The 10,982-nt window shown below is 46.0% G+C and overlaps 1 protein-coding gene across 1 annotated transcript; it reads left to right on the top strand.

The window, feature by feature from the left end:
- The first annotated feature begins 5,431 nt into the window (after positions 1 to 5,431).
- MC3R (melanocortin 3 receptor) lies at positions 5,432 to 8,711 on the top strand. Its single transcript, XM_019510269.1, has one exon. It carries the CDS (start codon positions 5,763 to 5,765, stop codon positions 6,789 to 6,791), a length of 1,029 nt encoding a protein of 342 aa, XP_019365814.1. The 5' UTR covers positions 5,432 to 5,762; the 3' UTR covers positions 6,792 to 8,711.
- The last annotated feature ends 2,271 nt before the right edge of the window (positions 8,712 to 10,982 follow it).

Raw genomic sequence — 10,982 nt, 5'->3', positions numbered from 1 at the left:
CTCAGTAGGGCTGTGCAAGGCTTCGGACCGTGTTTCAGATCCGGAGAAGCTTCGGACAATTCGGCATCTGAAGCAGCATGTCCAGATTGAAGTGTTGGCTTCATTGGGCTTTCTGAAGTAGTTCAGAGCTTCTGAAGCGCTTCGGAAAAGCTTCAGAGCCACTTCGGAGATCCAGCATAGGATATAATGGGGAATCAATGAAATATCGATAACTGTGTTGTTTTGTATCTGATTTGGATTAAATTTGCAGAGATAGTAGCCTCTGCTGAGAGCATGAAGTCTGCCAAGTTTCAAGAAGATTGGTGCAGGGGTTTGAGGGGAACTGCACCTCAAGCTGCTGACAGGCAAAACTTGTGACATAGGTTACCCTGTGTGTGTTAAGGCGCAGTAGGCTGAAAACTGCAGGAGTGGTGGCCCCTGCTGAGGCCACAAAGCCTGCCAACTTTCAAGGAGATAAGTGCAAGGGTTTAGGGGAAACTGCACCTCTAGCTGCAGACAAGCAAAACTCGTGACATGGGTGACACTGTGTGTGTTAAGGCGCAGCAGGATAAAAGCTGCAGGGATAGTAGCCCCTGCTGCGGCCACGAAGCCTGCCAGCTGTCGAGGAGATCAGTGTAGGGGGGTTCTGGGGCCCTGCACCTCTGGCTGCTGACAAGCAAAACTCATGACATGGGTGCTTGTGAGCTAAGACAAAATATGGAAAACAAAAAAGTACATAAAAGAAAAATGAACGTTTGTCTCTAGGCGCACAACCAAAAACTTTGGTCCCTCCCAAAAAGGGCCAAAATCCCATTCTTACAGCTCACTGGGTGCAACTACATGTTCAATAATGCACTTTAGGTAATGTGCATTAAATTTAGTATCTCCATTGTGAGATGCTAGAAAAAGGTGCATTAGCCTATTTTAATGCGCATTAGCTAAAGAATACTTTTTTGTGATGGTTTAATTCACATTAAAATATGCTAAGGTACATTAAAGCACAAATGGGGATGTACCAACTCTGAATTTACAGAAGGGAAATAAAACAGGTTTGGTTTGGTTTGTTTTTGCAATCCAGCTACTTTGAAATAAATCAATATTGGTTTAGAGACGTGACTGAGAGAAGCTGGTTTAAAATCTCTAACATATTAACTAGAGAGCTGCTGAAAGTCCAGAACTGAATTGACTGATTAAGAGTTGCTAGCCCCCAGACTTGGGCCCTGAAGAATTTCCCCCTTCTGGAAGTTAAATTCAGGACTTACTGTCTTGGTTTCTAAAATTACAGACTAACGGCAGTAAATACCTGTTGTCCTGAGTGAAACTGGCCATCCAGCTGAGTAGGAATTCTATCATTTTGGATGAATAGTTTTTGTAAATGGAATGCTAAGCAGATGTCCCACAATTATTGAAAAACCTATATGTAAGACCACCAACTACAAAACAATACTCAGTTATGTGCTCAGGGATTTTAGAATACTGTCCACAAAATCAGTCATTAGGACACAGTTAGTGAGAATGATGTGAAAGGACTGCCTTCCTAATTGCTTATGTCCATATGAGATCACCAATGAATAGAAACATGACTGGTGACATTTTAAAACTCAATGAAGTCTTTGTAAGCAGAGACACAAGGAAGTAGAAGATAGAATCAAAGATAAAATATTTTTTTTAAATGAGAGGATATGTATGAGAAGCAAGGATTTTTGTGGGTGATACAGTTCATTAGGCTATAGCAGGGGCAGGCAAAATACAGCCCACAGGCCGCTTAACAAGTTTTGGTGAGCTGTGGAGGGCCACATGGGTAGCCCCGCCCCTTAACAGTTGTCCCACCCCCCTTGCCACCACTTGGGACTGGAAGTTCCACCCCAACCCCTGACCTTTGCCACTGGAAGTCCCTCACCTTGCCCCCAGAAATAATTATGGGGGGAGGGAAGGGTTGCCATATTAGAACCAGAAAAAAAATCATACACTAAAAGTCAAGTACATACTATATTTTAATTTTATTATGAAAAATATTTTTGTCATGATTTGTGTTTGTGTAGTGTATATAGAAATGATTGCATAATAACTCAAAAATAAATTCCTAGTCTTGTGTGGGGGGGGGGTGTATGGTGGGGTGTCAGGGGGTGTAGGTGTATGTGTGTATGGTAGGGTTCGGGTTGGGGGCATAGGGTATGTTGGAGGGTTGTGTATATATGGAGGGTTGTGGGGGCACGGTGTGGGTGTGGGGGGTTTGTGGGGTGTGAGAGGGTTGGGGGCAGGGAGTCTAAGGACTTCCTGTACTCCTCCCATGGTGCAGCAGCAGCAGGATGGGCACTCAGGGCACAGGCACCCAACGGGGCACACCTCCAACCAGCACATCACAATGAGGGGCGCAGCCTCCACTGGGCATTCTGTATCACTGGTGCTTCCTGCCACATACATGCAGCCACTTGCCAGGCACAAGAGGGAAGCCCCAGGTGCTGGAGCCAGCTGCTTCCCCCACCCAACCAGAGGAAGACACCTAGGGCTTCCCTTCTGTGCCATGCAGCCCCAGCTAGGCAGGCAGCCAGCTCCAGCATGCAGGGCCACCCTCCTGTACCCGGCCAGTGCAGGGGCTGTGCGTGTGTGGCAGGGAGTACCAATGATACAGACTGCTCAGCAGAGGCTGCGGCCCTTTCCACAATGTGCAGCACTGGCTGGAGCTGCACCCCACCAGAAGCCTGTGCCAGCCACAAGCAGCCTCAATGCCACCAAACCATGGGGGTCCTAAGGCGGTCCCCTCACCCCCCACCCTTCTTCACACCCACATGCTGCCCACCCCAGCTCCATGCTGCAGCCAGCTGCAGCCAACTGCAGCTCCATCCTCGCCACTTCCCTACCTGCTGCCCAGAGTCAGCAGGAGACAGAGAAGCGGAGCAGGTCCCCAGGGGCTCCAGCAGCGGCAGCAGCAGCACCGCCCAGAAGCTCCATGGTGGCTGGGCCAGGCCCTTCTGCCCATGAGGCTGGGAGCGAGGTGCAATTGGGTATGTGTGTAGATGTGGGTGCTTTGCTCCCGCCCTCATGGGTGGAAGAGCCAGGCAGGGCACAATTTGTTGGTGGGTGCCGCTGGCCAAATGGAAGTGCTTGATGGGTCATATCCAGCCCACAGGCCTTATTTTGCCCTCCCCTGCACTAGAAGGATGGCACAATCTGCACAGAACTTGAAAGAAAAAGAATAGGTTGCAGCAGGGAATGTTTAGAGAAGGCATCATGAGATCTATTTGCAAAGTCTTTAATGTTACCTGCAGGTGAAGCACCTCTGTAAATAACTTTCTTAATAAAGGCCCAGCTTACTTTTAGATGTAGGGAGTCCTCTCATGGTTTTACCCAGCAAACTTTGCTTAAAATAATGCTATTCCTCCTAAATGATCATTCAGGCACAGGCTTTTGGCATAAGATGATATTCAAGCATTGAAAATGTCCAGAATCTTTTCTCTGCCGAGGGGACTACGATGTGCAATGATCACTGGGAAATCAATACTGACACAGGATTTACTCATTAAACACATCTTCTCAGCCACCTCTGCAAAAAGGATGCTGACTCAGATGCAACAGCAAATTAAAACTGCCCCGGTCCTAGCAAAAATTCAGCACAACACAGTGGAGATCTATTGAGGCATAGCCCTGACTCCCTGGAGGGCATCCCACAGCAGCTGACTGCCATGTTGATGCAGGAAGGTGTCATTTATGCCTCCTTTTGCCAGTTTCTCTAAATCTTGCCCATCATTTTTAAAGGGTTTTTTCCCCCTCCTTTAAGGCAGGCATGTCACTCCAAACTCAGGGCAATTAGGCTTTTACTACACACCACAATGTCACATGCCTTTAAAAGATTATATATAATTTTGTGTGTGCACATGTACACATGCACAGGTGCATACATACATATAGATGTTTTGAACACCTTACAAAACACTTTAGAAAGGCAATTAGTCTTTCATGGTGCCATGCCAATTTAACAAAATTTGATGGGTAAAAAAATTCAGAATCTCTCAGTACTAAAATCAAATTGGGGAGGGGGGGAAAGGGGGGGTGACACTAGCATTTCCTCTTGTTTTGGCTTTTGCAGTTCATTCAGGGTTTCCCCAGCGTAATTCAACTCAAACATAAAAAAAGTCCATAGCTGACCAGGGTGCAGAGTAGTGCTATGCCTGCTCACCTTGGATCGCTACAGTACTACACACTGCTTCAGCTGAGCCACGTGAAGTCACAGCATGATCTGCTGCATCTTGTAGTCTGCCCCTGCCAACGTGACTGTGTCCATGCATTTGCTTGAAGCTGCAGATTAAAGTGAAAAACACAGTGGGCTGAGAGCTGTCAGAAGACCACTACCAACTAACTACCAAATATCCATCTCACCTTTGACTTATTGCCCCTTACAAAGTCTGCTCTCCCACCAGAGTGCTGTAGGTGCAGCAGCCGCAGTCTGAAAGATCTGGAGGAAGTGCTGCCCTTCCTCCAGGAGCATTAGGCACTGGCAGTACTATCCCAATCCCTCTATTCCCCTGACCCCCCTAAAGTTGTCAGGAGTCCCTTCAGGGGTGGTATCTGGATGCCCTGCCACTGCTGCAAAGTATTCCACAATCTCAGAGTGGCATCTTCATTCTGGCCCGAGCTTCCCCTTCCCAAAAGGAGCATCTTTAGTCATGCTGCTGTTACTCTAACCTTCCTCTCATTCCCTACTCTCACTTACTGACTTGGGGAAAATTCAGCTCAAAGGGCATGCCTAAACAGTCAAATAAAAACCGCACTAGAGTGAGCTGTAATAAAGCAGAGCTCACCTGCTTTGCACACATGCTACACCCTGAGACCAGCACTGGGAATGCCCCAGTGACCTTACCCTCTCAGGCATGTTCATTTGGCCAATGCCTAACGCCACACTAAGGGTAGCTACTTTGCACACTTTCAAGGAATAACACAGAATAGGCATGCTGTGCTTCATTGCAGAGCTCCCAGCCCAGTCCTTTGATGGCATAGAAACGTGCAAAATGACCATGGGTCAGGTTCCCGTTCCAGAAGGAAAGAAGTCGAAACACATTATATTCCAATATTTGCATTTAGAATAGGTCAAAGTGATCAAAATCAAACTATTTTTCCCCAGAACTTCCCTCCCTAAAATAGTGATCTTTTCCCCCTCGCTTTCCCCAACAAGGCAGAAACTCTGTTTTCTGGACAGTTCAAATTTTCAGTGCAAACAGATTCTCTCTCTGATCTGCAGAGGGCACCAGACAGTTTTGTACAAGACAAAAAGGCACTCAACCAGGGGCTGCTGTACCTGATGTTTGCAGCTGTCAATCAAAAAGATGCTTGCTCTCTAATGGCCGTTGTACTGCACAGAAGACAAGTAGGAGTTGTTTTGCTGTCATGAATGTATAAATCTCTCAATTCTTTTTTTTTTTCCCTTCGTGCGGTTGAACTAGCAAGAGAGATTTCACTGAGCTGCAACATGCTTTCCGACCAGGAAGCCTGCGATGGTCCCAGCTCTTGGTAACAGATCAGAAAACTATTTGCTTTTAATTTATAGGAGAACTAGAAACAGAGTAAAGGGCAGAAGGATGACTGAAAAATTTGCAGCTCATTTTTACTTGAAAGAAAAAAGAAAAGCAGAAGCTGCTTGTCTGACCCAAAAGTCATTTTTAATGAAGACTCATAAATATTTATTTTTTTAAGCAACTAAGGCAAAGTCTCGTCTCATTCTAATAAGCACAGATATATTTTTAAAGGACTTCAAAAAACCAAAAACCAACAAAAAACTCAAACCTTGAATGCTGCCAGTTCTAGAGCTGCCTGTGAAATCAAGCCCCCTGTTGATAATGAATGCTACACACTGTCCGCTTACATTTCAGCCTGTGCTGCTTAATATCACTGAGGACTTCAATGACTCAATCCTCCTCAACAACCGAAGCAGCAACGGATTCTGTGAGCAAGTCTTCATTAAAGCAGAAGTCTTCTTGACTTTAGGGATCATCAGCCTGCTGGAAAACATCCTTGTCATCCTCGCAGTGCTGAAGAATGGAAATCTACATTCTCCCATGTACTTTTTCCTCTGCAGCTTGGCAGTGGCAGACATGCTAGTGAGCATGTCAAATGCCCTGGAAACTATCATGATTGCAATCCTAAGCAATGGCTACTTGGTCATTGATGACCGCTTTATCCAGCATATGGACAATGTTTTTGACTCAATGATCTGTATCTCCTTGGTAGCCTCCATTTGCAACTTGTTGGTTATAGCTATTGACAGGTACATTACTATTTTCTATGCTCTCCGTTACCACAGTATTATGACTGTGAGGAAAGCCTTAATCCTCATTGTGGCCATTTGGATTGCTTGCATCATCTGTGGCATCATATTCATTGTCTACTCAGAAAGCAAAACTGTTATTGTCTGTCTCATCACCATGTTCTTCACCATGCTTCTTCTCATGGCCTCCCTTTATGTTCACATGTTCTTGTTTGCACGCCTGCACGTTAAACGGATTGCAGCCCTCCCAGTAGATGGGGTGCCCCACCAGCGTACTTGCATGAAGGGAGCTGTGACAATCACCATCCTACTTGGGGTCTTCATTGTTTGCTGGGCACCTTTCTTCCTTCATCTCATTCTCATTATTTCTTGCCCAACAAACCCATACTGTGTATGCTACACTTCCCACTTTAACACATATCTTGTCCTGATTATGTGCAACTCCATAATCGACCCCCTCATTTACGCTTTCCGGAGTCTGGAGATGAGAAAGACATTCAAAGAAATAATATGTTGCTGTTATGGCATGAGTGTGGGACGATGCATGCTGTAATCATTTGGCTTTTTACTGGGGGTATGAATATATTGGATGTAGATATATATACATGTGTGTTGGGGGTAGGAGTTGGCAACTCTACATTGCAACCAGTGATTAAAGGAAAGACAGAGCAAAAGGAGGGGAGGTTTTACTTGATGTCTTTAAAAGTTAGGCTCTCAGAAAAGAAAGACAGAGAGTGATCTACTTTCCAAGGAGATAACAGAAGTAAAGCCAGAGTGCTTTGTAAAGCAGCTCAGAGAGTCTAAATTCTCTGCAAAAAATGAATTTGCTAAGTAATGTACTATAAATGCTATATTGCAAAGACTTATGTAACAGTCTTTCCCTTCTACCTGTTGCTAGTGTTTTATTTCTATGCCATCACCAACCAAAAATCGGTATAACCTGAAAAAGGCATCTTGAGAAACGCTGCTGAAAACTGTTCATTTCCAAGAGAAATCACAACATCAAAGAAACAACAACAGTGGCTTGCAGTCACTGTTATACACACTTCTGCTTTTCAGAGGGATTATATTGATGTTTATGCTGCTTCCCCTAAAGCAGCCTAGGAAAAGTCTTTAACTTGTAAAGGCAAAAATATTCCTGAAACACTGAAATATTGCTTTAATACCAGTCGTCTAACAGAGCCAGGAGACCTACCATGGTTTAAGCAAAAGTGGGGACTTGTCAATGAAAGGGGGTCATTCTAATCAGGCATTTACATTCTACACGAGCACCACCTCATTAAAGGTAACACTGTCATTTTGCTACGCTAAGCAATGAATTCTTGATTATATTAATAAAGCAAATCGCAGCAAGTCATCTTTTGGTGAGAAGTTACTGGTTAAAACATAGAGAAGAGCTAAAACAGCACATACTTTGAGCTAAGGTTTGGTCTGTACTTTGAACTTGGCTTTTCCGGACAGTAAGTGAAGGCAGACAGTGTAAGGGTAGCAACGGGCTGACAAAGAACTGCCTGCAAGAAGAAAGGTGTAGACAAAGCATCACATCCTTGGGTTTAGGGATAGAAACACTGGGTCTGAATCTCTTCTTACTTAGACAGGCTTCACAATGGTGTAAATATTTTGACTTCAGGGGAGTTGCTCCTGACTGAAAGAAGAATGAAATCAGCTATTTGCAAATTGCTTTCAAATACTCTCTCTGCAAGGTGGCGGCCTGTAAAACAAAATGCCTCACTTTAAGCTACATAAATTAAGTGACCTGTGCTTTTTAATAGAAGCCAAAATATAAGTGACCTTCAAATGGTGTCTGTCACTGAATGCAAGCTGTAAATTATTTCTGTATAATACAACATGTGAGCAGCATGCACAGACTATGAAAACCTACACTGTCATTTGACGTTTTCCCAACACTTTCGTATTCTTAAAAACATACATCGAAAAATAGGGCAGCAGACAGAAGCCCTGCAAGTAACATGCATATAGGTTTTATATTTTCTTCAGATGTTTGAAAACTATTAATTACTTTTTAAAAACTTATTTGTTTTAGTCTCAAGATATGTCATTAGCTTGTTTGCCATTTCCTGGAATACTATGCCTTGTTTATAGCGCAGTTGTCTAGACTATTTATTTGACTGCCTTGGGTCCTCAGCATCCAATGACCTTCAAAATATTAATGTCTCTAGTTCAGAAATGTCTCATCTTTGCAACAGCTGCTGTGTTACACTGAGCCCACTACAGACAACTCAGATTTTCAAATAACCAAACTCAACTGTATATAATTATTATTAATACTCTTCCCTGTATCCTATTTCACAATGTTATGTTTGGTATCACATGTTGTCTTACACTGGTGTATGTTAAGCCTTTATTGTACGTTATGTATTATTCACTTCTTTTTTAAATAATTTCAGATAGCCATCATTTAAGTTGTATTACGCTTTGCTTTGAAGTTCTCAAATAAGGGCCTTTTGAATTTCTTGCCTAATAAAGTATGTTGAATAAAGCAGTCTGAAGACACTGCTTAGAATGCTTTACTGTATGTGAGCCTGACTAGAAAGCTTGGTGGATATGAGGTTCTCCTTCACAGCGGCCACACTTCATACATACTGACCAAGTTCAAGTCTCCAGCACATCCAGCCACCACAGTTTCAATTCCCTACACCTCTGTCTCCCTTCTACCTCCCTTCCAGGTACCTCCAGGGAAGGACAAGAGGTAAGGTGAGCACCAGGAGTCACAGTTCAAAATTGAACAATGGGGCAGAATGCTTCCGGGGGGTTATTTGGACAACGGCAGGTGCTTTGTGGGCGTCAGGTGAGGCCAGGGTGGATGCTCTTTGTCGCAGGACACTTCAGTGCCCTGCGCCTAGGAAAAGGTACAGGTGCCGGTTGCCGGGGCAACCACAGTTTGGTCAGCTGACTGGAAGGGGGCAGGGCCTGGCCTATATAAACAGCCTAGGCTGAGGCCAAGCAGGCAGTTCCCTGCTAACATCCAAGGGAGAAGGAGCTCTGCTGGGGCAAGCAGTGTAGAGAAGCCTGATGGCCTGAGCAGCTTTGGTTCAAAGATACTGGGTGGAGAAAGCCCTGGTAGGGAGTGGGATGAGGATTAGCTGGGTGGCTTACAGATGGCATTTTAGCCAGGAGGCTTAGTTTGAGTTATAGCCGGTTGGCTCGTGTTATTGCGTTTGTTTGTTGTTACACTGGAGGACCGGGTGAGGCTAATTGGAGTTGGAGGAGGCCTCAAAGGGGCTTCACAGTGGTGGGGACCCCAGTGCCAGAGAGGGCACAGCATTTAGGGGTGCACTGACCCCAGCCCTGAGAAGGGGCACAGTGCGTATGGGGCCAGGTAAGGCCGAGGCTGCCTGAGCACCACAGGAGTTGTAGACCCGAGGAGGGGATTTAGGGGCCAGGTACAGCTATGGCCACCTGAGCCCCAGGCACAGAGATAGAAGCCCCAGCATGGGCAAGAGCGAGAGGAGCCCCAGGGAGGGCGCACAAGCAAGACCCAAGAGGGGAATTTGGGGCCAGGCACGGCTACGGCCACCTGAGCCCTAATCATGAGGCAGGGCCCCAGTGCGGGCAGGACCGAGAGAAAGAGAGAGCCCCGGCCTGGGCATGGCTGTGAGGAAGGCCGGAGAGCATCCGCGGGGATTGTGGAGAAAGGCCCCAGTGTGGGCAATTGAGACAAACCCAAAGGGTGTCCGCAAGGGCGCGGGCGATAGTAGGCAAGCAAGGGGATGCCGTGAGGGCGCAGCAAGGGATTTTGAACAGACAACGTCTGGTACATCTGAGAGGCCTGGGGCATGGTATCAGGGGTGGTAGGAGCCACATGTAGCCCTTAAGGCTTTAGTGCACGGGGTCAGCTGAGATGGGGCACTGACCGGGATACATCAGGGGTACCATGTCCAAGGGGTTGAAAAAGCAGCCTCCCATAACACTAATACCATCAAAGGTGTGGCGGGCGAGAACGAGGATGCGTTGACACCGGCTTGGCATGGTAGGGGGTGCTAGGAGAGATCATGGCCACTCCTAGGTCCCTGCCCCGTGACACTTGTAAACCACTTTGGACAAAGGTTTATTACATAACTGCTTGCAAAAACAGGGGACTGGACTAGATGGCCCAGGCAGCACCTTTCAGCACCCTTAGTGTTTTTACACGTGGTCTGGGGGGCAGCACTTTAATTAGTGAACCTCTGAGAGCTGCTCTAAAAAGCACCCCAAGCATCTCACGTCAGCATCCCCGTGCTTCAAAATGGCAGCGGGCGTACTTTATCTAAAGCTTGTCAAACGAGCTTTAGTTAAAGCACTCTGCCACTACGTTGAAGAGCAGGGGTGCTGATGCATGAGACGCAGAGCCTGGCTGGAGTGCAGTGATTACCATGCTCCAGCTGACTCAATTAATCAAGTCTGCTCTAATATGCTGTAATTACAGTGCATCGGGGCAGCCTTCATCTTCATGTACAGGTACCCCCTGTTCCTTGGTCTAAATCAGAGACACCAAATCCTCTGTAAATCACTGTAAAATCGGCAGCTTTGGGTTAGTTCCTCAGCACCAGCCCCTTTTACACCTGGATGCATCTTAGGAAGAGAAGAGAGTCATGAAGGTGTTTTGTTGCCACCTAGCAACACCTCTCCAATCCTTGGGCCAGTTCTGAGATGCAATTCAGGATGCCTCTAACTTGCATTACCTGGTTACTAACACCAAGGAATGATTGAAGCAGCCTGGGATTTAGAGACACCAGCTGTGGCC

Source organism: Gavialis gangeticus, unplaced genomic scaffold (assembly GCF_001723915.1).
Source record: "Gavialis gangeticus isolate Ggan-Ray unplaced genomic scaffold, GavGan_comp1, whole genome shotgun sequence".
NCBI classification, from domain to species: Eukaryota; Metazoa; Chordata; order Crocodylia; family Gavialidae; genus Gavialis; species Gavialis gangeticus.
The sequence above is the reverse complement of the archived record's forward strand: the minus strand, read 5'-3'. Positions and strand labels throughout refer to the sequence as shown.